Source organism: Pseudorasbora parva, chromosome 3, assembly GCF_024679245.1.
Source record: "Pseudorasbora parva isolate DD20220531a chromosome 3, ASM2467924v1, whole genome shotgun sequence".
Lineage (NCBI taxonomy): Eukaryota > Metazoa > Chordata > Actinopteri > Cypriniformes > Gobionidae > Pseudorasbora > Pseudorasbora parva.
Window position 1 is genome coordinate 4,680,677 of NC_090174.1, and position 26,462 is coordinate 4,707,138.

At 37.6% G+C, this 26,462-nt stretch overlaps 1 protein-coding gene across 1 annotated transcript in view; it reads left to right on the forward strand.

Annotated features, from left to right (window-relative positions):
- mapkapk5 (MAPK activated protein kinase 5) overlaps positions 1–26,462 on the forward strand; it is a 39,751-nt gene that overhangs the window by 2,078 nt on the left and 11,211 nt on the right. Inside the window, exons 2-10 of the mRNA XM_067437599.1 lie at positions 10,146–10,219; positions 12,439–12,514; positions 12,730–12,827; positions 12,925–13,033; positions 14,050–14,139; positions 14,585–14,680; positions 17,634–17,714; positions 22,414–22,601; positions 24,484–24,604. Of these exons, the coding sequence (XP_067293700.1) occupies positions 10,146–10,219; positions 12,439–12,514; positions 12,730–12,827; positions 12,925–13,033; positions 14,050–14,139; positions 14,585–14,680; positions 17,634–17,714; positions 22,414–22,601; positions 24,484–24,604 (933 nt within the window). The remainder of the gene's footprint in view (positions 1–10,145; positions 10,220–12,438; positions 12,515–12,729; positions 12,828–12,924; positions 13,034–14,049; positions 14,140–14,584; positions 14,681–17,633; positions 17,715–22,413; positions 22,602–24,483; positions 24,605–26,462) is intronic.

The window sequence follows — 26,462 nt, forward strand, 5'->3', positions numbered from 1 at the left end:
TTGGAACATATGTGTGCATTTCCCCCCCACTATGCCAAACTGGCTTTTTCAAAAGTTATATATCATTGATGCTTTTTGCAGTGCAAATTTGTTTATATGTTTGGAAAGATGAACGTTTTCATCAGTTATTTTATCTACGGAGCAATACAGATGTCTGCTCATTCAAAATCATATAATAGAATATAATAACTGTATAGCTACTGATAACTGTATGCAGGTAAGCACTACAAGATGTTTTTGAATGCTTTAGAGAGAACGATTAGTTCGTGTGTGAATAAGTGCTGCCTGTTTAAAATGTGCTTTCACCCGATCATATTCAGTATGAGGTTAAAAAAAAATCCCTTAAACTTTACCATCCCGCTCATGCCCATCGCCGTGATCATCTGTATAGCGCTTAGGGCTGCACGTTTTCAAGTTTTTCATTAACCGTTAACCGAGGCCCTTAGCGGTTAATACTCGGTTAACCATAGTGTGCGTCAGGGTTATTTTTAGCTTATTAATTTGACGACCACCATCTCCGTATAGTGAACGCGCCTATAGAGAAAAATGCACATCATGGACTACATAATCAGAGAGTAGCCTATTTCTTTTCGTTTTAAATTGTTAAAAGACATTTCAAGTTTCTTAAGATCTATTTCATGTCTGCGAGGCGTACGCTGAGTTTCGTTAAATTAGGATGAGATGCGCTCCAGTTCACGAGCAATGCAAGTGGCCGGAAGGGCGCCTGCATGATTAGGGCATTAGTAAAATATATAGCGGAGAATGATTCACACAGCGTTTGACTCGCACGGCTGAGCCTCTCCCGGCAGAGAGTTCAAGCATCTGTGGACTCGTCCCTTCAGCTCTGGCCATCTTGCTTTCAGTCCGCGATCAGCTTTTTTGTTTTCTTCATTACAGTTAAAGTAACGTCTGCTTTTCTCTAGTCATTCACAAGTTTCTCACTTCAAACTTTCTTTCTTCTGCTCCGTTATGCACAGCGCGCGCGGCTCGCGCTCTGCTTCTGCCCTAATGCGACTTTTAGTCCAGTGCGACTTATGTTATTTTCCTCTTCATGACACATATTTTGACTGATGCGACTCATACTCCGGAGAAACTTATAGCCTGAAAAATGCGGTAAGCACTGCATTGCAATACTTGCATTTTGCCCCGTCACTCTCAATTTTAAAGTGCTCCCACGCTTTCTTTGCCCACTTAGAAAGCTGGTCATGACTTCTTCTTGTGGATATTACAAATGTCTGCGAGCGCTGTAGCGGTCTCTAGGGGTGCAAACATATATTACAACTAAATTCAAAGCACGTCATTGACGCCACTTAACCGAGCAAAATGTTTCACTCGGTTACGCAATTTTTAACGGTTAATCGGTCAATCGGTTAACCATGGACACCCCTAATAGCGCTGGTTGTTTATCGTGTGAGTTCTGAACACTGCACTATGCTTATTTAAATCTTTTCGTTTCTACACATTAGGCTACATATTCCTCATGTCTGTGAGGCAAGCCTGCTGAGTTTCAGTTTATTTGAGACGTGCTCCAGTTCATGAGCATTGAAAGCGATCGCTTCCGTGACCTCATAGTCTAGGCTACTTAATTGCTTCTTATTAATTAAATACATGCAATTGGCCGAAGAAACCGTTATTTAAATTAAGAGACAATTTGTACAAAACGAAAGAAAACTTAATATTAAACTAAATATTACCACCAAAATCATTTCTGACCCACTCGCATCTTTGCACTTATAGCCTACCATAATTAGATGAAATAAAAAAATTATATTAGGCTGTTATATTTAAACATAAATTAAAAACATTGTTTAATGGCTACAACAAGTATAGTAAGCTACAGATTTATGTCATGTCTGAGCTGGATTTGAACAAACACAATTTTACCGCTGGGTTCATGAGTGCGCCTGCGGATTATTGAGCTGAGTCACACCGGCTCCGCTCCGCTCATTAGTCATTGGGTTTCGTTCTCGACAGAACTCCACGTATTCAAAAATGGTCGGGTTTAAATGGGGCTCATAATTGCAGTTAATGTGTCGGGCAGGGCCGGTCTCTCGGGTGCATTGGCTTGGGTAGGGTCGGTCTTGATTTTTTTGAACCGATCTAAGCTCTAGTTCGAAAAAAACGAAAACGAAACGAAATTATCATATTCAGGTCGCCAATGTCACGTGATTTCAGCAGTTTGGCAATTTGACGCGAACCAAATCATTGATCATTAATCGTTTGAATCTTTTTGGAGGAACACGGAAGAGAAGACAATGCTGAAAAAAGTTGAAGTTTTTGTTATTTTTGGACCAAAATGTATTTTCGATGCTTCAAGAGATTCTAATTAACCCACTGATGTCTCATATGGACTACTGTGATGATGTTTTTATTCCCTTTCTGGACATGGACAGTATAGTGTGCATACACTTGCATTGAAGGAACAGAAAAGCTCTCAGACTAAATATAAAATATCTTAAACTGTGTTCTGAAGATGAACGGAGGTCAAAACAATGACGTATTAGAAGTAGGGATGACCCCTAATAGTCGAAGATTCGATGCATCGATATGTAGGACCGGATTCGACCACTGATCTCATGGTCGAATCTTCGCGGGTGTTATGAAACGAGGATCATACCATTTTGGCAATATGGGGGTGCTCAATATTAGTGTTATAAAGACGTGTAGTGGGACTCGCGCGACACATCTTTATAAGGGCACGGAGCTTCGCAACGGGTGCGCCGCGCCTTTAAAATTTGAACACATACACCGACGGCGGCATTCGACGCCTGCCAGCCGCGATTAAATGTGTATTTCCCTCAAATCGTGAAAGTACATACTGATTTCACCCTGTGCTACAAGATACGCTCATCGTGCAGCTCTTCTGTCAGAAGTCGATTCAAAATTGAGCTTGCGCGTATGTTCACTTCTGCCTTGTGTGAGATCCCTGAGACACGGCGCTGAGCTTCAGTCCGGTGTGCGACCCCCCTTTAGGTACAATCATCTTAAGAGCATGCATATAAACGCACAGTGTTCTTTTCCTCACTAGGCAGGTATTGTTTTTAGGTTTATTTATCAAAATGTTCTTTCATATAATTGTGTGATGTTCTGTTTCGATCGCGGCTTTTAAATGTTATGAGAGAACGGTTAATTTACGAATGTGTAGTGTAACGTTAGCTTAGTTTTGATCACTTTATTAAAAGTGGTGGCTGTGTGTCGTGTGTAAAGTAAAATAAAAATAGTCTTAGCCTTCTGCTGACTAGTGTCCTGCCCTTCCCAACCCGTTTACACCATTTATTTTTTTCCGGTCTATGGTTTACACACACATAGATGATTCGACTATCGGTCGACCATAGAGAGATTCGAAAATTCTGATTCGAATGTGTAAATCCTTAGTCGGGGACACTCCTAATTAGAAGGAGGAAACGCCGCCTCTACAGATAAATGTGTACGCCTGCTTCTGTAGCTCTGCTGACCGACTCGTGCATCTAAACGAGCATTAAACACACCGAAGATAGCAAGATAATCGTTTGTAAATCAGACACAGGTCGACACTGGATTTGCAGACATATTGAGATTAAAACACAATGCTGTGCCTTCTATATTGGATCCGACAGAAATGGTGCAGCACACTTATGTGAGTAAAACATGTTATTTATATGCGGCATGTCTAACTGAACATACCTTAGCATGCTTTCAAAGGCTGGGGAATCCTTCATTTGTTGGTTAATTGCGATTCGGGATCAGATCGGACGTGTATGGGGCAGGGCTTGCAAAGTCCAACATCCCAGGGCTATGTGTTTTCCAGACGGACTACCAAAACGCAAGCCCGTCGGCAGGCCGGTGAATCTTAAATAGTGAAATAACATTCATTTCTTGATCTGCGTTGTTCAGTCTCTTGACTTGATATTTGAAGAGGTTCACTCTTATATCCACCGGTTGCCTCTTTCAAAACAATCTCTCCCGTGAACTGACAAGGGAGTTGAAGCTCATTAAATATGCAAATCGTATCCAATCCTAGCCGTGGGCGTTTACTTCCAAGTCTCCAGTGCGGCACGCCCATCAAAACCCAGCGTTCAGGAGAGAGCCTCAAAACCAGTGTAGAAAATAGCCTATTACTTATTAGTTATGATGTTTTTGAATGTAAAAAACACACAAATGTCATTAGTTGACCTCAGACAACAGTATAAAAAACCCAGTTTATGGCATCTTTAAGAGGGGCACTTTTGATTAATTTTCAAAAAGGACAGGGACTCGAGCCCCCAAAGCCCTCCTCTGGACTTGCCTATTGTGCATGTATGTGTCCTGTCACAATGCGGCCAAAACTCCTGGGTTGAATGAAGAAATGATGATGAACTTGCGGTGTTAGTTTGACTGTGTTATGGTCTGAGTTTCAATGGCCCCGCACCGGGGGAAAGGTCCCATGGTTGGACTGGATGTCTCCAGTCTTTTCACACAAACAGCAGCCAGGAGAAGAAGGAAGAAGAGAAGGGTCACTGGGACAGTGGCCTTTAACGTCTGTGGAGGTCGCTCCTCCTGGGGGTCAGTGAGCCAATGGTAACTTAAACTTTCAGAGGGAAAGTTTAGGACCCTTTGTCTTTGAGCATGGTGTTTTGCATATTAGACTTGGCTGGCAGTTTGTGTCCCTTCATACTCTGAATTAATATAACAAGAGTACAATGCTTGTTATGAGGAGGTGATGGACACCAAAGTGTAGGGCATTTAAATTAGGGTTATTTTGGGAGAAGGCATAGTAGAGCTGTACGATTAATCGTTAAAAGATCTCGATTCGAACCCCCATGCATGCCTGTCCACTTACTCAACTTCTATAGAAATGAACTGAATTGGGCACGCAACGCGTTACACATCGCATGGATCAGAAGAGCGTGAACAGCGTGGGCTTTGTCGCTGCTTGTGTTAAAGGATTTGTTCACTTAAAAATGAACATTTCCTGATAATTTACTCAACTCATCTTACCATCTCATCTAGGGCTGAACGATATTCTGTTTTAACATCGACATCGCGATGTGCGCGAGCGATAGTCACATCGCCGGCACATGCGATGCGAAGGGTATTAGCCCATAGTGTATTAAAAGAACGGAAGCACACAGTAAACACGAGTTTGTTGCTGGAGTGACATGCACGTTCCACGTATCTGCACACTGATTGGTTCGCTGTGCCGCTGCTCACCGCTCACGGCCAAACATTCACTGCTAAAATGCGCGACGAAGAAGATCCGCCACAACAACAAAAAAAGGTTTCGGACCAGAAATCATCTTTTTTGGGACTATTTCGGCTACAAAAAGGAGGATGTTGACCAAAAAGAGGTAATTGCATGGAGTGTCAGAAAGTTGTGGCCACAAAACAAGAAAACACCACCAATTTGTCTGATCACTTAACTTTAAACAGCACCACAAAGCTCTTTACGACGAATACAAAGCAGGGCTCGACATTAACGCTTGTCCGGGACAAGGGGATTTTTTGAAGGGACAAGTGAGAGAGAATTTTACTTGCCTGACGGACAAGAGCCTGATTAAAACAAAAAATAACTAGCGAATCACCAAAATGCAAGAGTGTGCATTAGTGTAAGTGGCGATCGATAGTGGATAATAATGAACTGACGATAATAAGGTCGCGCTGTTGACGCTCGTGCAGCCTTTCGAGGAGAAATTACAACACTTGAGCGTTTTCCTGAAGACCATCACGACTGAAAATGACACTGATTTCACATAACAGTTCCATAAACAACTAATTAACATAAACTTAAAGTCACTTACATTTTAGATGCAATATTAAGTGTTTTTGTTCTATTTCAGCAGAAAATCGTTCACAGCAGACCCGTAACGTGTCTCACTCAAAGCAACAAGTGTTACTGAATCGAATCGTTTGAATGAACGACTCAGTGACTCACTCATTAAGACGGTCACCTGCTGCCACCTACTGGAGGTTTAGTTTCATGTTTGCACATACTTTCTAACGTTTATTTTTGTCACTTGTAATGAAGCTTGCTTATTAGTGAAATTATTAATATCATGGAATGGTAATTATTGACTTTAGCCTGGATTGATGGCTCTCAATATCGCAATATATATCGTTGGGGGAAAAAATATCGCAATGTAATTTTTTTCCAATATCGTGCAGCCCTAATCTCATCCAATTAAGTTTTTTTGAGGAAAACATTCCAGGATTTTTTTCCATATAATGAACTTTAGTGGCAACAAACGTGTTGAAGGTCCAAATCAATGCAGTTTCAAAGAAAGGGCTCAGAAGCTCTGCATGATCCCAGACGAGGAATAGAGTTTTATCTAGCGAAACCATCTGTCATTTAAAAAAACAAAAAAATTATAGTTTTCAGCCAAAATTGCTCATCTTGCGCTACTCTGCGACATATAATCACATCAGAAAGGTCACGCTAGACGTAAGCAGGCGTACCGTACCACCCCTGTGTTTTCAAAGCGTTCGTGCGAAGACTTTACAAACATCCTTTAGCAAAAAAATTAAAACGACGATGTCGGTTGATTTTGAAATTGGAGATGTTTTTTTTGTAAAGGGAGTTTGTATTAGTCTTTCCAAGTTCACTTGGGGCGGTACTTCCGCCTACGTCTAGAGTGAACTTTCCGATGGGATTACGCAATCTGTGGCCGTCGCAGAGTAGTGGAAGATGAGCATTTTAAGTTAAAATATAGCTTTGGGGAAATGACTGATGGTTTGGCTAGATAAGACCCTATTCAGAGCTGCTGAAGCCCTTCCTTTGAAACTGCATTGGTTGCCATTGAAGTCTATAATGTGGAGAAAAATCTTCTTCGACTGAAGAAAGAAACACATGAACACTGGATAAGATGTGGGGTGAGTAAAATATTAGGGAAAATTTCGTTTTAAAGTGACCTAATACTTAAAGGCTGCAGTCCATAACTTTTTTTTTTTTGGTAAAAAATCCAAAATCATAAATGCATAACCAGCAAGTGTTCAAATCTCCTTACCTTAGCCTGATTCATAATGGTAAACTTGTAATAATGTATTATAATTTGAGTGGTACTGGTGGGTTTCCATGGGAAATTCAATGTCTTTGCATCATTACGTCACGTCTGTAATAAAGAAAGTCTGGCTAGTAGGATGAGGATCACGTGAGGTATCACGTGAGGATGCTGCAGGTGGCGGATCATTTATAGCCTTTTCTTACAGCTGTTGAAATAATTAAACATTTTGATGGCAGATTATAATCCAGAAAGGACCAAACGACAATCATCAGCGCAACTGGAGATTCACCCGTAGACCAAAGCAAAAGATTAGACTGTACAGAAATTAAAATCTCCTGGTAAGGCTAATACATGCTTAAAGGGTTAGTTCACCCAAAAATGACAATTTATTTAATTAATTACTCACCGTCATGTCGTTGGACACCCATCCCACCGGGTGTCCAATGACATGAGGGTGAGTAATAAATGAAATAATTTTCATTTTTGGGTGAACTAACCCTTTAATAATTTGTTTGATGTGATATGAGCTAAGTGATCGTTAGACCGGTAGGGCAATTTATTGTTAATGGTCAGAACAAAAGTGGCAGGCATGTTACTTACTTATTCAGATTACTTTTTCCGGTGAAACTCTTATTTTGGTGTTACTTCCAAGATGTAGAATCTGTGATTCTGAAGTACAGTATTATCCACACCGGTGATAGTGTTGTCACGATACCAAAATTTTGACTTTGATACGATACCAAACTAAAATACCTCGATACCCATACTAAATCGATACCATGGTTAAAAAAAACAAAAAACAGATAATATAAATAATATGACAGCATAACTTATTATTCATTGTTTTATTTATTTTTTTAACTACATTTTTTTTAACTTGTCCAGCATGTTCCTGCCCTGGTTTTTGACCATTCCCTCTTATTGCTATAATAACTACATGCCAGTGTGAACATCCTTACAGAGATCACATTATCAATCATGTTATCATTCACTAACCTAACAGGTTAGGATGACCAAAATCTTATTTTATGATACAAGTTATTTAATATTTTTTAAATGTAATCTTATAATTATAGTATAGATTTTAAATTGTATTTATTTTTTAAAAATAAGCAAAAAATGAAAATGACAAACAATATGACAAAAACAGTGCTAACAGAAAAAAAGAAATTAAATAATCAAATATAAAACTGCTTGCGTAGTCTTCACTCTATAATTTAACTCTACACTGATTCTTAATAAATATATTTTAGTTATTTAGCCAAGCATGTGGTGGTTTCCAATTTTTCATTGGTGTTTGATTAACATTTATCACACAGAATATTAGCTCTGGCTTGAGACCTGCACTGATCTAATTACCCCAGCTGTAGGCTACATGTTCACTAAAGACATATCCGACTGTGTTTACCTGAATACTCGCCAGACCGTGCATTTTTAAATATTGTGGACCATTCAAACCCAAATAATAATCCGCGAAAGAACTGAAAGGCGATTGCATGTTTGTTGTCTGGGAGGCGTGTGCGCTTCAGGTCAGAGTCCGGCACCGCGAGCACATCTCATGCTTTTTCTTCTCATGTGCGCATATTTCTGTTGCTTTCTTTATTATGTGCTGCGCATATATATATTTAACTCTTTTACAATGTTTAGTGAACGGTAGAACCAGAGCTCTGCACACGCGTCCTGACGCCTGCTGTCACACATTGACGAAAGCTGTCCATATCGTACCGTTTGTAATAGCAGGGTATCGCAATACTTTTCTAGTACCGGTATATCGTGCAACACTACACCGGAGTGGTGACTGACAGCCACACACACACCTCAAAACATTAGATTCATCCGCACTGAGGAGCTGTGAAGATGCACAACCCATGCAAAGATGATAATTCCACAAATAACTACAATTACACGTTTCAAACAGAGATGGCGACAAAAAGGGAGAATTTACGGACCGCAGCTTTAATGAATGAAAGGGCCGGTCGTCACTCTTCCAATGTGAACGCTTTCATTCATTGATATGGGCATCGACAAAACACGTGATGCTCGTGCTTCGCTGATGCTTGCGATATGAAACTGTTTTCACTAAAGACTTTAGGGACTTTGGTTAACCTTTGAAAGTACAATCTTCACACTGCAACTTTCTAATCTAAAGCTGTCACTGATCTGGGGAGAGCAGCTGTCATGTAAAATGTACAGAATGATGCAACTTCACAAACAAACAATCTTTTCAACCGCACATTATCGTTATTTGTTTTACACACATTTAAATAACGTGATAAAATCGGACTGGGACAGAAGTTTACAGTTTTATCTTTTGAAAGTGTTTTGGCACTGTGTATTAAACTAAATAAAAATAAATGAGTGTTTTTCATTGAATCATTCATTGAAAAAGATTCACAAACGCTGATTTATCCAATAATGATGAATGAAACATTGGCTCCCTTAAAATAATTTATATATTATTTCATTCAAATTAATATACATTTTAAATAGAAAGCAATAAATATTTTGTCAGATCCTCTAGCTCTATTTAGTTAGAAGAATCGCAATCTCCATTTTACACAGAAAAATCGTGATTCTCAATTTATCTGGAATCGTGCAGCTCTAAAGCATAGTATATACGAGTCTACATCATTAACTAGTGGCTTTATCATAAAGCATGCATAAAACAGTGTACAATACAAAAGACACTATACAAGACAGTAATAATCATACACGCAATGTCCTGGAGAGATGCATGTTCATTCGTAGAAGGTTTGCCTGTGAATTAATGGGAAGAAGTCATTTTTTATGGGCATTGTGTCTTTTGGCCTGTGCTTTTGCATGTGGACACATTCCCTTACCTGGAATGTCTCTGAGGTCCACTAGTTGATGGACTAGTGTCAACCAGGAGGAATAAAATCTGATAATGGTCAGTGGAAGAGCAGACATCTCGGCGCCTGCTTGAGCCTTTGCTTTTTACAGTCTTAAAGCGTCTGTTCGATTATTCATTAAGAATAATGAATAATTGTGTGTCTGATTGGTCCAGACGCACAGTGCAGAAACCAACCGTTTCAAAGCAACTACTACTTGAGGCAATATAATCAATTATAAGTTATGCATCAAATATAATAATATATGTACTGTTTAAATAATGTTGATAGAGTTAATTGAATGAGCTGTTCCCAAATTATCTCTGTGTTCTTGTTAAAGGAAACATCCATCCTGGAAGAGTATAACATCAATTGGACACAGAAGCTGGGAGCTGGGATCAGTGGTCCTGTGAGGTTTGTGCTTATGTCCAGTTTGCAAGGTCATATTTGTGTAAAATAACAGGAGAATAGTTGTATGTGTAAACACCATAAACCTCCACTAGCAGATGTAGTTATTAGCCTCGTTCCCACTATAGAAACTCATCTCAGTTTCTTGAGCACTGGAACAAAATCAACTACGAAAGTGGGGGAACTTTGGATTAATCTGTTCAACATGTTCAGAGGTCCTCTGCTTCAGCATCTTAAAATGGGTCAAGACTGATATTGACATGTTTATTTATAATTCATTATAACTATAGACAAACCTAGCATTAACATTTCATCATGAATGATTCAATTAAAATATAACCTTTTTTGGACTGTGGTAATTTTCACATTTTCAACATTAACAGGGGTAGTTGGTGATTTTTATTGCCATCTGAATCAAGAATGTCAGTGTCTGCCGAATTACCTAGTAATTTAATTTTTTACAAACACCAAGGTCATGTGGTAATTTAACTGCAATGCCAAATTCACATCTGAATTTACAAAAGATGATCACTACAAAAGTCACTTTTTAAATCCTTTTTGACCGCTGCGGAGCACCGTACCATAACTGTTGCGCGTCACTGTAATTTGCTAGCATTTTAACGGTGTACACTTTTTTATTACTGAAATGCGGAAAAATAAGTAGGCTATTTAAAAGAACAGCCTTTCATCACCACTCCACCTCAGTGAGAGGGAGCTGTTGAGAACAAAAAGGAGAAAGGAATAAAAGCACAAACATTTGCAATGGGATGTTATTGTGCCAGTAATTTTATGCAATACAATTTTAAAATATGTACTATATACATTAAAAATATAATTCAAGCAGCTTTGTTTAACTCCTGTAAATAAGAGGTTGCATTAACTTAATTATGCTAATTTCCACATTTTTGAAATGACATAATTTTGAAATAAAATGTAAGAGAAATCCATTTCAAATATAGTGTCTTACTTGACATGAGAAACAATTACCATCCAAATAGGGCTTATGATGAATTTTATGCTCCTACTATTAAATTGCGATTACTTTCAGACAGAAAATGTATAGTGTTGATGAAACGAGGGCAGTTTGCAAATTGTATGTGTATTAAATGTAGTAGTGATGCACTGAAATTTCCACAACTTCATGTAATTTTCGACTGAAACAGCATTTTTCTAAATTAGCTAAGCCAAAATGCCTTTGGAGGGCTGAAAACAGCCTGAAACGGTGGTTTAACTAGTGCCAAAAATACTAGAAAGCATTTAGCTAAATATAAATACGTCCACCTTCAGCTCATGGTTCACGTCTTTCGCTGTGAAATCTTTACAGATTTTTATGAAGAAAACATAAGAACTTTTTATATTGTTAGTAATGTTTCAAGATGAAGCCACTCAGGTTCACTTGATTATCCATACATAATTTTTTAGAAGTATCAAATATGATCATTTAGGCCTATGAGGAAGGTTTTTTTGTTAATCTCTTAAACATTGTATTGCATTGGTTAGTTTTATGATCAAATCTCTGTAGTTTTAAAACATAAACATTTAAATATCATTGGTAACACTTTAGTTTAGGGTCCAATTCTATTAACTAGTTGCTTATTATTATCATGCGTATTACTAGGGTATTGGCTGTTTATTAGTACTTATAAAGCACATATTAAGGCATATTCTACATCCCTTAATCTACCCAATACCTAAAACTAAACAACTTCCTTACCGAGACAAAAGGTCATTGTCAATAATGAGAATTGGACCCTAATCTAAAGTGTGACCAAATCAACTTAGACATATTATTAGTAGATATAGTGACGACTGATATTTATATGCATTTTGTGTAAGTAAAGTAAGTACATATGTGAGATTTACATTAATGATATTACAAAATTTAAGCTTCCTTTTTGGCCATATAAATATCAGCAGCTGCACCAAATCGCATCTATTTGGTCAGTTTGGGCCTGTTTTTTTTTCCTCCTCAAGTTTGAGCTCCATATTCTCTCTATATCAGACAATAAATGAGCCTTAAATGTCTGTCTCAAATATGATGCTCAACAAAAAAACTAATGCAAACATTTTTATTTATTTTCTAGTTGTCAATAAAGTGTTTTGTCAAGGTTCAATAAAGTATTCCGTTTTTAAAAAAATAAAAGATTTTTTTGGACTACTTTTTATTTCATATGTCAGAGTTTACAGGTTTAAGACATTGACTGATGTATTGCTGTTCTTTTCAGGGTATGCGTGAAGAAATCGTCACAAGAAAGGTTTGCCCTAAAGATCTTGATCGACAGACCCAAAGCACGCAATGAGGTAGTGAGCACCCTGTGCATGATTTGATTTAATTTATTTGAAGAACTTTTCTTTTTTCTCATGTTAGAGTTTAAAGGGGTAGTTCACCCTAAAAGGAAGACTGCCATCATTTACTCACCCTGGTGTTGTTCTAATGCATCCGGCATCTCCAGCAGAGGCCGTGAAGTTGACTTTACAAAACGTCTTTAAATTCTATGCTGGGATTTTATTTGCAGGTTCGGCTTCATATGATGTGTGCCTCTCACACCAACATTGTTAAAATAATGGAGGTGTATGCCAACAGTGTACAGTTTCCTCATGAATCCAGTCCAAGGTAGTGGAGTCCAACATGTGCATTTTAAGACAGTATTTCTAATGATAAAACTACCTAAAGATATAAATAATCTGTTTTCTGTACCTCTTTCTGATAGGGCAAGATTATTGATTGTCATGGAAATGATGGAAGGCGGTGAGTTGTTCCACAGAATCAGCCAGCACAAGCACTTTACAGAGAAGATGGCCAGCCAGGTCACAAAACAGGTACAGCACTGATAGTCCTTAGGAGGCCAATTAAGCGAATAAATCACACTATTCGTGTGTAGTTGGACGCGTGAACATTTTGAGTTTACTCGCTTGTGACATTCACTTCACAACAGACGAGAGTTTGTGTCATGGGAGGGGCTTCTGCCAGCGGCTCGTCTCTGCGAAATGGCTGACATTAGTTGTTTTAAAATACAGCGAATAATCTAATTTTGTCGGCTTTAACTAGTTTGTAGTCTCAATAGGGTGAATAAAGGGGGATTGGGACACTTCACCAAGTCATCTCAATGGCAAAATGTGTCCCAATCACTCTGAAATCACCTGATGTTTAGCTCAAATTGAGTAAAGAGCGTTTTTTTACAACTTACCAGAGTGTCCGACCTCCTCACTCACTTTCTTCCAAGCAAGATCCTTTTTATTCCTGTTTCTGTAAAGTCAGATGATGTTTTGTACAGCTCCGAGTATCCACATATGATTTTGTCCTCATTGTTGTCACTACTAGAGCTTCAGATTGTTAAACACAGCGCTTATATCCACCAAAGTTCAGATTTTTCAACTCGTGCAAATCACGCGTCAAACACCCGAAATGCTCAATTCAAGCCGTATCATTCGTGCGAAATTGCGCCGCAGAATGTCTATTCGTGTCTTTGCTTTGACAACATGTAAAACACTCGCGCTTAACACTTCATTCACGTCTGCTGTGAGCGCACAGTTGCACCGTGTCCTAACTACACGTGATAAAAGGTAGAAATTAGTTAAATAGTTTTTGTCCTAACCAGTTTTGACGCCTACATGCAATGACTCTATTTAAGAAACAGTTTCTATTTCTGTGACGTTGCGACTTGGCCTGTCGTGATAGTCAATAAATCAATTAATCGCACATTAAAAAATATGAGCTCAATCATTTTTCCGGCCGAAATTAAATGTTATAAACATCATAACTTGCACTGGCATCAATTTAAATGACCCATATTTATATTAAATAATTTATGACGAAACTTCTGTCATTTTTACAGATAAGCCTTGCATTGCAACACTGTCATTCATTAAATATTGCACATCGAGACCTGAAACCAGAGAACCTGCTCTTCAAGGATAATTCCCTGGTGAGATGTGAAGCCAAAATAATGTTTTATTCCATAACATCTTTTTTTTCTTTTTCATTAAAGTGTGACTGAATTGTTACACCAGGGTTGGTCTTGGTCAGAATAGAAATGCTGCTTATTAAAAAATAAAAATTATATGTTTTCAATGCATATGATTTTATATGGAGCATTCATAGCACATTATTATTGGTATCTACTGTAATAATTCATCATGCCACAGTATATTTTGCTGGTCAGAATTAAGATATTAATAAAGATAACTTGTATAACATGTTATATTAGAGTCCATTTTTAATTTCCAGAATGCATGTAGTGTTACACCGCTAATCTATATACAATAATAAATCCTTAAATGATTTTTAACTTTAAGATCTCTCTGCAAATGTTATTTTAATAATCAGTAAGGATATTTTCCAGTGTTTTATTTGGAGTCCTGTTTCTTCAGGATGCCCCTGTGAAACTCTGTGATTTTGGTTTTGCCAAAATCGACCAAGGTGATTTAATGACCCCACAGTTCACCCCGTACTACGTAGCACCGCAGGTAAGACCTCATTTATAGATGGAAACTGTTCTTAACTCTTACTTTTAAACGGAGCATACTATATCATCAAATCACATTTCTTTTTAACCTTTTTAAACAGTAACTTTGTACCTGGTCCAAAACTTCCACTTATTGAACTGCATAGGCTGGAAAAACATGTCAAAGTAATGAATATTCACACGTGCCTCCTCACTTCATTTACACAAACAATGTCTATTCAGTGTCCAACCCAGTCAAAGTGATCAAGTACTAAATAAGGGATAACATACAATCAGCCGGTCATTATTGCAAAATAATTCGATCAATATAAAGTGTATTTTTCGTTAATGACTAACTGTACATTATCCTACTTATTACTCACTATTTGCCTAATAGTTATTTGGAAAGTTGAACATTTAAAAGCCTCTTTTATAAAACGATGATCAGATTTAATTGAGTCTCTTCAGAAGACTTGAAATAAACGGCACATTTACAGCATATATAAACAGCTCAACTTATTAATGCTAAATTTATTATTTCCATATTCTTATCATTCGTTAAAGCTGCAGTCTGTAGTTTTCCCTCTTTGTCGCCATGTCTGTTCGAAATCTGCATTTGCAGTAATTTGCAGAATGATCAACTTAACGTGAGTTGTGCCTCGGCACAGCATGAATATGAATCCAATGTTTTGTGGAGAATGTGTGGTGTGGATACTGTCATTCATAATCACAGATTCTACTTTTTGAAAGCATGTCTGACATAAGAATGTCATCTGAACAATTAAGTAGCTCATCCACATTTGTTCTGATCAACTAAGGAGAAAAAAGCATTGCAATAAATCGCAACGATGAAGTCCAACGATCGCTTATCATATCACGTCAAACCGTGCAAATTATACTTTATTTTTTATTTTTATAGTTGTTAATGTTAACATTAACATAGCATTACTACATTAAGGTGTATTAGGGCTACCTGTAGTTCAGTTTTCATTGCTTTGCAGTCTAATTTCTAATCATCATATACCAACAAATGAATGTGGAGTAGAGATGAAGCTCCCTCTCTTAGTTAGCACAAAATAATTGATTACCATAATGCACATTGCAAAACAAGAAAGGCACAACAAAGAAAACTCTGTGACTGTATGAATTAAGCGAACAAGTGTGCTACTGTTACATAGCCTAATTTAACCATTAAAGGTGGGGTAAGTCTTATTTCAAAACCGTTTTAGAAAAAGGACTCGGGCCGAGTGGAATAACAAACTTTTTGCCAATCAGCAGGTAAGGGGCGTGTCTACTAATGATGAGAAGAGCTCTCGCTTCGTGCACGTCATTATTCAAAACACACGAGTCACGCATGACAGACAATAGCCGACAACTAGCCTAATATATGCTGGCTTTTGCTTCACTGCTCGTGTGTCATGTTCATTTGTTTGTCCATTTGCGATCATATTGTGGCTCACTTCAGCGACGATAAAGACCCGTTCATATCCACACCGTATGGAGCATCTAAATCTCCTCCGTGTGTGCTTCAATCATCAGCTCACAAAATGTGTCCGACAAGTAAGATACTATACTCCTAATATATGTTTGTTTCCTCTTTTCATGATCTATATAACCCTTATCCGGTCATAATTGTAATATGTTGTTAGCTGCACTATTGTGCTTGTGTACTATCGAGTTGTTCATGAGAACGGTTTGTGTTTTGTGATCACTATAACTCTAATCTTGTCATAATTGTAATATGTCGTTAGTTTTACTGTCAGCTCATGTTCTATCAATTTGTTCATGAGAACTGTTTGTGTTTTTGTGATCGCTATAACTCTTATCTTGTCATAATTGTAATATGTCGTTAGCTGGACTGTCGTGCTCGTGTTCTATCGAGTTGTTCATGAGAACGGTTTGTGTTTTTGTGATCGCTATAACTCTTATCTTGTCATAATTGTAATATGTCGTTAGCTGGACTGTCGTGCTCGTGTTCTATCGAGTTGTTCATGAGAACGGTTTGTGTTTTTGTGATGGAAGGGGTGATTCACTTTTTCATTGAATATTCAACCTGGATTAGAGACGCACAGATTCTGCTGTAGTTGTTGCCTGGGTTACGTGTGTGTGGGGCGGAGCTATCAAAATAGGGCCGAGAGCTTTTTGGGGGTAGGGGCGTGTTTGTTTTGGTGATTTGAAATATCAACAACGGTTACCAGAAAGCACTTACCCCACCTTTAATGTCTTACCTGTCCAGCAGAAAAAAAGCTGAAAAAACCCTTCAAAACACAGATTTCACGCCACCTTTTTATCCTTGTTTTTGCATCAATCTGATTGAAGTCTCCTTTTTTTTTGCCACTCCGAAACTCCAAAGTCTTTTCCATTTTACAGCGGGTGAATCTCCAGTTGTCACTAATGATTGTCGTTTCAAACCTTTTTGGATCCGCCATCAAATTGATAAGTTTACTTATATCAAGTGCTGTGAGAAAAGCCTCTAAATCTCCACCTCCAACATCCTCATACGCAATATAGCCGACTAGCCGGGACTCCTTTATGCGTACAGATGTGACGTAATGACGTGAAGATATGCTTGAATTTCCTGCAGAAGTCCACCAGTACCACTGGAATTATAAACATTAAACAAGATGTAAATCGAGCTAAAGTAAGCCGATAGTTTTGAACATTGGGTGGTTATGTACTCGCTCAAATTTATTTTGGATCATTTTTAACCCCAAAAAGATACAGAAAGCAGCTTTAACAACATGTATTCTTTACTTCAATGAGCTCATTGTTTCTGCCTTAAATTAATACATTGTTAGCCAACTGTGTGCTTTGTATATGTGCATTTCAGAAATCCAAAACTTGGACACAGTCTCCTCTAATAACAAATCACTAGACACATGCATTTTCTGTAAAGCTCCTTTGAAACGATGTGTAATGTGTAAAGCGCTATACAAATAAATGTGAATTGAATGTGATCTAACCTTCTTTAATAGGTGTTGGAGGCACAAAGACGCCACCAGAAAGAAAAGTCTGGAATTATACCTACCTCACCCACCCCGTACACATACAACAAGGTATACCTCATGCTACTCAGTGTTATGGCTTGTTCTTTAACCCTCTGGTGCTCTTCAGTCAATTTTGAACGGCAATTGTTTTGTTTTTATTTATTTTTATAATGGCACGAAACTTGGTAAAGCTTTTGGCACTTGCTATGTGAACACAAACAAAGATCATACACCTGATTCGAAAAGGTTAAAGGGAAAGTTCACCCAAAAATGAAAATGTGATGTTTATCTGCTTACCCCCATATCCAGCATGTAGGTGTGTTTGTTTCTTCAGTAGAACACAAATGAAGATTTTTAACTCCAACTGTTGCTGTGTGACAGTCATATAATGCATGTGAATGGGTAACAATTCTATGAGGCCAAAATAAAACATGCTTAGACAGCCCTGTGGCTCATGACGACACACTGATATCTTAAGACTCAAAAGGATCAGTTTGTGTGAGAAATCCGTATTTATATATATATTTTTTTCTTTAAATACAGCGCTATATCCAACAGCCTTGAACACACTTCACTTCCAGTAAGGTCAATATACACGCTCTGGCGTCGTGTAAGTGTATAGACATCACTTCCGGTATACACGATCTGGCGTATATTCAAATTCATATAAAAATTACAGTATTTTGTGCAATTTTCATAATAAACTAGATTATAACTAGCGTATAAATATAATTTTGTTTCATAAATTCCCCTAAAAAGGTTTAACTAAAATAAAGTACATTTAATTTCTTTCTTTTTTAAAACCAACAACTTCAAACCACCATGTGAGGATCACCAGAGAGTTGAACTTACTGAAAATGTCATTTAAGATTCATCCTTTTTGTTGTCTATTTATAATTTATAAACACTGACTTGATGTTCAATGGTCATTTTTAGTAACAGTGCAAATTTCTAATTTTTGCTCACTATCTTATTCTTATTATACAGTTTTTGAACAGTTCAAAATATCTGAATTTCAGTGTTTCTTACTCATAGGTTATGGTCTGGTCATCTACAGTTACTCACAACTATAGGCAAACATTTAGTCTGCTTATACAAAAATTGTTGAAGCAGAAAGTTCTATATTTAGGTATATTCAGAAGCTTTATATAAATTAGAGACAGAAATATTTGGGAGTACAGAAACGTGTTTTCAGTCAATGGCCTGTGAATTCATACTATGTTTCTCAGCAACGAGGTTACAACTGTTTTTGAAGTAATTTTACTTACAGCTTTTCTATATTGTAGAGGCGCTGCACATGCACAGGTATTTGACATACAATCCTTCTCTCACTAATTCATTTGAATTCATTGCATACATGTAATATTTCCACACTTTAGAATTTTACATCTAATAATGACACAGAAATAAAATAACTAATGATAATTACCATCATTTTCATTGTTCAAAAGTCAATGACGGCTTTAACTTGTCCGTGCTGGTAAGTAATCATGGTATAAATAAGACCATCTACATCTAGGTGTGCAAAAAACCACACCTGATATGAATTTTATAAAAACAAAAATTGTAATCAGTTTTAAATAGCACGACCCTTTCAAACTCAAGGCTCAATCATGTTGCCCATATTTCCCCATTTTAACACGGTTTCCTATGGCCTGGTTAGACTGCATAAAATAGTTAAAATTAAAACTGGTACTAAATCACTCTGTATTACAGATTTTACAAGGACAGTTTTGGATACACTTTATTTTACAGTGTTCGTTATTATGTTACATGTACTTACCATAGTAATAACAGTAAATGATGCATAATTACATGTAATTAACCCTCAACCAAACCCTAATCCCTTCCCCATTAGTAAATACATGTACTTAATTAATATTCCTGAGTACTTATATGTATAGCTGCACTGTAACAATGACACTTTAAAATAGTGTTATCCATTATTTTAAGGTGTCCTTGTTACATTATAACTATACATATAAGTCCTTTATAATTAGGGCTGGTTGCATGTAATTATGCATAATTTGTTATTACTAGAGTAAGTACATGTAACAAGGACACTGTAAAATAGTGTAACCATAATTTTCACCAGGTTGCTATTGCCTAATGAAGAGCTTTAATACCATCATTATCAATTAATTGGTTTAATTATCATGTAAACTCTGTGTACAGTGTACTATTTATCCTATTCACCTTTTTCCTACGCCCCATGATACTTTGCACAAATTATGGGTGTAACTTCTGTTAAGCTGTAAACAATCAAAAATTTCAGGTTTTTTTTTAACTGGGTACAATTCGCCTTATTCACCTGGCGGCCATTTTAAAAATTCTAACGCCGTTGTGGGGTACACAAACCCGGAAGCTGGACTCTGGTACGGTACTAATCAATAGCAGCATTCTGTTTCACTGCACTTCGTCATTCAGGAAAAAATCCTACAGAGGACAAACCTTTCACCGTTTTCCGGAGGATAAGGGATTACATGGAGAGTGGATTTAAAAAAATATCAGAAGGGATCCTGGTCGTAATTTCTGCATTTTACTACAAACGAAGTTCGAAAGACACAAGCAATAGCAAGACTGGGACATGTCAAGTCAGCTTTATTCAGCGCTTTTACAATACCGATTGTTCCAAAGCAGCTTCACGGTGTACACAGGACAATATTGCAACAAAATTTGATTCGGCTGTAGTCATTCTGGAGAAAACGGTGATGTTATCAACTTTTAATCTATTATATAGTGTCAACGTGGGCAGATCAGTATTATAGTTGATACAGTTAATTTACATGTGGGAGATATGTGTATGTATAAGCTACTGGATCTTCATATATGTAAAATAAAATGTCCATTTATCTAAAGAATAAAGTACAATTTTATGACACATGGATGATGTCTTTCATAACTTTACAACTGGTCAGAACATCAGATAGAAATAAGTCATCCAAAAACATTGATTGGCATACTGGTCTAGGTTTGTAAATGGTAACTATGTACATTTATTGGTATGGAGGAATACAAATGGCCTGCTTGTATATTGTAAGTATGGAAAAACGTACCAGAAAAGGGCAGAACATTAGAAATTACATTAGGAGGAAAATTAAAAAACATTAACAAATGAAAACTTATTACATATTATCAGTGAAAACATATTATCAGTGATGCATTACATGATTTTGTTACACACTGCAGGCAGAAAGTGAGTGACACAGAATGCTGCTATTGATTAGTACTGTATTGGAGTCCAACTTCCGGGTTTGTGTACCCCACAACGGCGTTAGAGTTTTCAAAATGGCCGCCAGGTGAATAAGGCGAATGAGATGACACTATTCTACTTGTGAACATTTAAAAGGGTAAAAGCATTAAGATACTTACAACACCATTAATAACCCCAAAAGCATGATTCTTTCCACAGCAGTAACGGATGGGTTAAATATCACTGTAATATATATATATATATATATATATATATATATATATATATATATATATATATATATATATATATATATATATATATATAATGTGTGTGTGTGTGTATGTATGTATGTATGTATGCATAGATAGATAGAATATACCTGTAAAAAACAAACCTGAAAAGAGATTTCTTCATGCATTTCAGAATTATTAATGGGATATATTGTAAATAAAGTCGGGAGAATAGACCACAAATGTGCGGTGTATATATAGTCCTTTTTTATACTATTACAGCAAAATGCAAAGGGTAAAAAGAAAATAGTCATGAGGAAAAGAATGCAATGACTGCAAAAAGCTCTTGGCATAGATATTCTTATCACAAATCATATACTCCTAACATACTTTCAACACGCTAATATACCAAGTTATTCTTGTGTGGTCTAAAAATAATCCATGAAGGAAAATTGATGGATAAGCTTTATTTATTGCACAACCTTATGATTTGAAATTATTAGTTTCAGGCTTTTTGAATGGAAGTTCCCCAAACCGGAAGTGCCACCCATAATTCAAAATGCAGTAGGCTTGTCAGGAATAAGGTGGATTTACTAATTAAACTGATCTTAATTGAACTGCTCAATGGGTTAGTGAATAACAACTTAAATTTGGGTCTGTTCCTCAAACAAAGCTATCTGACCCTGGACCACAAAACCATTCATAAGGGTCAGTTTTTGGAATTGGGATTTATTTAAATCTGAAAGATAAATAAATAAGATTTCTATTGCTGTGTGGTTTGTTAGGACAAAAAAATGGCCTTTAAAGTTGTCCAAATAAAGTCCTTAGCAAAGCACTTTATTACTAATAATACGTTTTTGATACATTTATGGTAGGAAATTTACAAAATATCTTCATGGAACATGATCTTTACTTAATATCCTAAGGATTTTTGGCATAAAAGAAAGATTTATCATTTTGACCTATATAATGCAATGTTGGCCATTGCCACAAATATACCCGTTAGCCTTTTAACTGATTTTGTGCTCCAGGGTCACACATGTTTTTATTTTGGTCTTTTGGCTCTTTTAGATAATCAATCTGAATATCCCTAATTTTCAAGAACGCTCAGTAAATGTGTAGATAAACCACGGATATTCTCTCAACTATATGCAGAGTCTGTTTGTTGCCACAGATCACAAGTTCAAGCTTGAAATTTCCCACTTTTGGAATGCGATGGTCAACTCATGCAGTCTTTGTTTGTTTTTTATTTTCCTCCTAATCACAAGATTTATTGGCTGAAGGTGTTTAGCTAACAAGCTGTGAAGACGACGACTCACTTCATTTTCATTGTTGGTCTTAGAGCTGTGACCTCTGGTCCTTGGGGGTGATCGTCTACGTAATGCTCTGTGGATATCCTCCGTTTTACTCCAAACACCATAGCCGCACCATCCCAAAAGACATGCGCAAAAAAATCATGACTGGCACCTTTGACTTCCCAGAGGAGGAGTGGAGTCAAATATCCGAAATGGCCAAGGACATTGTCCGCAAGTGAGAGTCTTTTCATTTTCTTGAAACATTTTATTCCTTATTCAGTGCCAAACATAGAATGTGCGTAAACGTGTATTAAATCTTTTACTTTTCTAGCTGGGAGTCAATGACAGCAAATGGAAGATGTTCTGAAATTTGGCACAATTATCAGGGGTTTTTTTGTTTTGTTTTTTGTGCCATTTTTAATGTCATTTTCATTTTAGTGCCACTAACAGTTCAGATTTTCACATACATCTGAAGTAAATGTGTTTATTTTATTTTGTTGAATGCTGTAAAAACAGTAGTTTTTTCCCTGTGATTGCTTGTCATGCTTAGTCGAGTTCAAGTCTTTAGCATACTGACAAAATCCTTCATACAGCATGGCAGTCATTGGCAGAATACCGTTATGAATTAGTTGATTGCACCACTTGTTGGTTAAAAGTTGTGAGTAATTGTGATGACGCTGCTTGCAGCTTTCTCAGTTGAGATTGTTAAAGTTACGGTTTTGAGGGAGAAAAAAATCTGGCCTTAACTGAATGAAAAGGAATGAGAGATCAAAAGTGCATCCACTTATATACACCGATCAGGCATAACATTATGACCTTTCTAATATTGTGTTGGTCCCCCGTTTGCTGCCAAAACAGCCCTGACCTGCCGAGGCATGGACTCCACTAGACCTCTGATGTGCTGTGGTATCTGGCACCATGATGTTTGGCAGTAGATCCTCTAAGTCATGTAAGTTGCGAGGTGGGGTCTTCATGGATCGGACTTGTTTGTTCAGCTCATCCCACAGATGCTCGATTGGATTGAGATCTGGGAAATTTGGAGGCCGAGTCAACACCTCAGACTCGTTGTTGTTCTCCTCAAACCATTCCTGAACCACTTTGGCTTTGTGGCAGGAGCATTATCCTGCTGGAAGAGCCACATCCCAGGGAATACCGTTTCCATGAAAGGGTGAACATGGTCTGCAACAATGCTTAGGTAGGTGGTAAAATGAGAAAGTAACATCCACATGGGTGGCAGGACCCAAGGTTTCCCAGCAGAAAATTGCCCAAAGCATCGTACGGCCTTCGCCGGCTTGTCTTCTTCCCATAGTGCATTTTGGGGCCATGTGTTCCCCAGATAAGCTACACATCCACGTGATGTAAAAGAAAACATTATTCATCAGACCAGGCCACCTTCTTCCATTGCTCTGTGGTCCAGTTCTGATGCTCACGTGCCACCGATAGCTCTTTCGGCGGTGGACAGGAGTCAGCATGGGCACCCTGACTGCTCTGCGGCTGTGCCGCCACATACGCAACAAACTGAGATGCTCTGTGTATTCTGACACCTTTCTGTCAGAATCAGCATTAACTTCTTGAGTAATTTGAGCTCCAGTAGCTCCTCTGTTTGTTTGATCGAACCACACGGGCAAGCCTTCGCTCCCCACGTGCATCAATGACCCTTGGCCGCCCATGACCCTGTGGCCGGTTCTCCACTGTTCCTTCCTTGGAGCACTTTTGATAGATACTGACCACTGCAGACCAGGAACAGCCCACAAGAGCTGCAGTTTTGGAGATGCTCTGACCCAGGCGTCTATCCATCAAAATTTGGCCCTTGTCAAACTCACTCAAATCCTTACAGTTGCCCATTTTTCCTGCTTCTAACACGTCAAGTTTGAGGACAAAATGCTCACTTGCTGCCTAATATATCCCACCCACTAACTAGTGCCGTGATGAAGAGATCATCAGTGTTATTCACTTCACCTGTTATAATGTTATGCCTAATTGGTGTATGATTGGTTAGGCTTGTAAATAACTGTGTGAAATTAGATAAACTTTCTCCGTATTAGTGGTGTAAGCCAATGCTTTGTTGCTCACATTTTGTAGAAACAAGAAGATCTAACATATTGTGTTGCATTAAGGCTACTTAAAGTAAAGCCGGAGGAGAGACTAACCATAGAGGGAGTATTAGCCCATCCCTGGCTCAACTGCACTGAGGCTCTGGACAATGTGCTTCCCTCTGCTCAAATGATGATGGACAAGGTGAGCTCCAAAGAAAGATGAGATTTAGAGTGTGTTCACACTTGTTGTGTTTGGTGATGAATCATTTGAACTTCAGCATCTTAACTTCAGCTTTAAGTTTAAGTTACAGTATGTAAGGTTTGGCAAGTATCTACCTCTCTGAAAGACAAAGAAAAAGCATCATTATACAAAATGCCCATCCATTGTCTTGTAAAGACGTGCTGCTGCTGCCACCGCTTGTGTTGTAATGACGGTTGGAAAATTAGCTAAATGAAACCTGCTTACTGGTGTCCATTTATATTTCTGTTGCAATTCTGTTTACTACATCTTTGACTGCTTTGTGAAAGCAATGACTCATCGGTCCCATTTTATATTTAGTGTCTTTAACTTCCACGTATGCACATTTAAAATAATCATTTTTTTTATTGTACTTATACGTATTTTTTTTAAAGCTGCTGCCCGTAACTTTTTTTGTGTTCAAGATTTACAAAAATTATATAATGAGAATTTACAACATGAATCCATTTTCCAAACTGTGTTTTTGTCTTATCCTTAATAATTATGGTACACTTATAATAAGTGTTTATATTGGGACTATTTCAGGCCAGACTGGTAGGAACCACTGCGGAGGAGCACAGTCCCTGCGTGACTCGCCATAGATATAAACAGAAAAGTAGATCTGGCTGCAATGTTTTTCTGCAAGATACATGCAGTTCTGTTTATTAACCACCAGAACGTAAAAAGTTATGGACTGCAGCTTTAAAGGTCAACTGAAATCAAAATTAAAGTTTTTTTAGCTTTTAGTATCACACTGTTATCCTTAAAGTTAAGAATAAGCTGATATGTTCCAAAACTATGACAAAATTTGCATTTAGGAGATATAAGCATTCAAAATTTACAGTCTCTCACTTCCTCTAAAATGAATCTCATATTTTGATGACATCATCGCAGACTTCACTTTCTCGTCAAATCTTCTGTCCAATCGGAATGCGCTCTAGAATCTAAAGCCCGCCCCCTACACTGCTAAAGCTGTCTCTGAAATCGGTCAGTTAACACACATTTACTCATTTCTACATGGTGAAAGCCACATAGCACACTATATATGTGATAGGAAACGATTCAGTGTAAATATGCTTTTATTTGAGGCGAATAGTCTCCACGTTTTCACGTTAGTTTCACACACCGGCGCAGTGCACACACCCCAACGGCTCTGGTCTAAATTTAGTGTGCTCTAGTCAAACTGTGTATTAACAAAATGCTATTAGCTGTTTCATAAAAGGGGAGGAGCTGCTAACAGCTGAAGCCCTTTCAGGGGAAATCACGTCAACACATTGAATAATGTGGCGCGTTTCAAGGCACTTCAGTGGACCTTTAAATACCTGCATGTAATTACGTCTTTAATTAATCTAAACTTACACCTCAACCCACCCTTAAACCTACCCATACCATGTACCTATCCTTACCCGTATCCCACCTCAATAGCAGTGTTTTGAAATACAATATGAATACATTAATTACACTGTCCGCGAGATTTTATTTTGTAAGTACATAGTTGTTAAAGACACCTAGATATAAAGACTGACCGACTCCACCGACTTGCCACCAAGTGGATGAGTTTGTTACTGCAAACTATTTCAGGCAAGTCCGTGTTTCAAAAGTTTGACTGCAGACTCTTGATGACAATTACATTATACTCACTGTGCATGAGATCTGCCATTGTTTGGCTATATTGCAATAGCTCAGCAACATTTGCACTTCTATTTCTGTCACAGAGTGTGCTTGTACGAGTGATTCTTGCTGTTGAGCGTGGGAATTGTTGTCTCACTGAAATTGTGGTTAATAGCAATGCATTCCAGTGAAGCATACGGTTGTCCCGGTC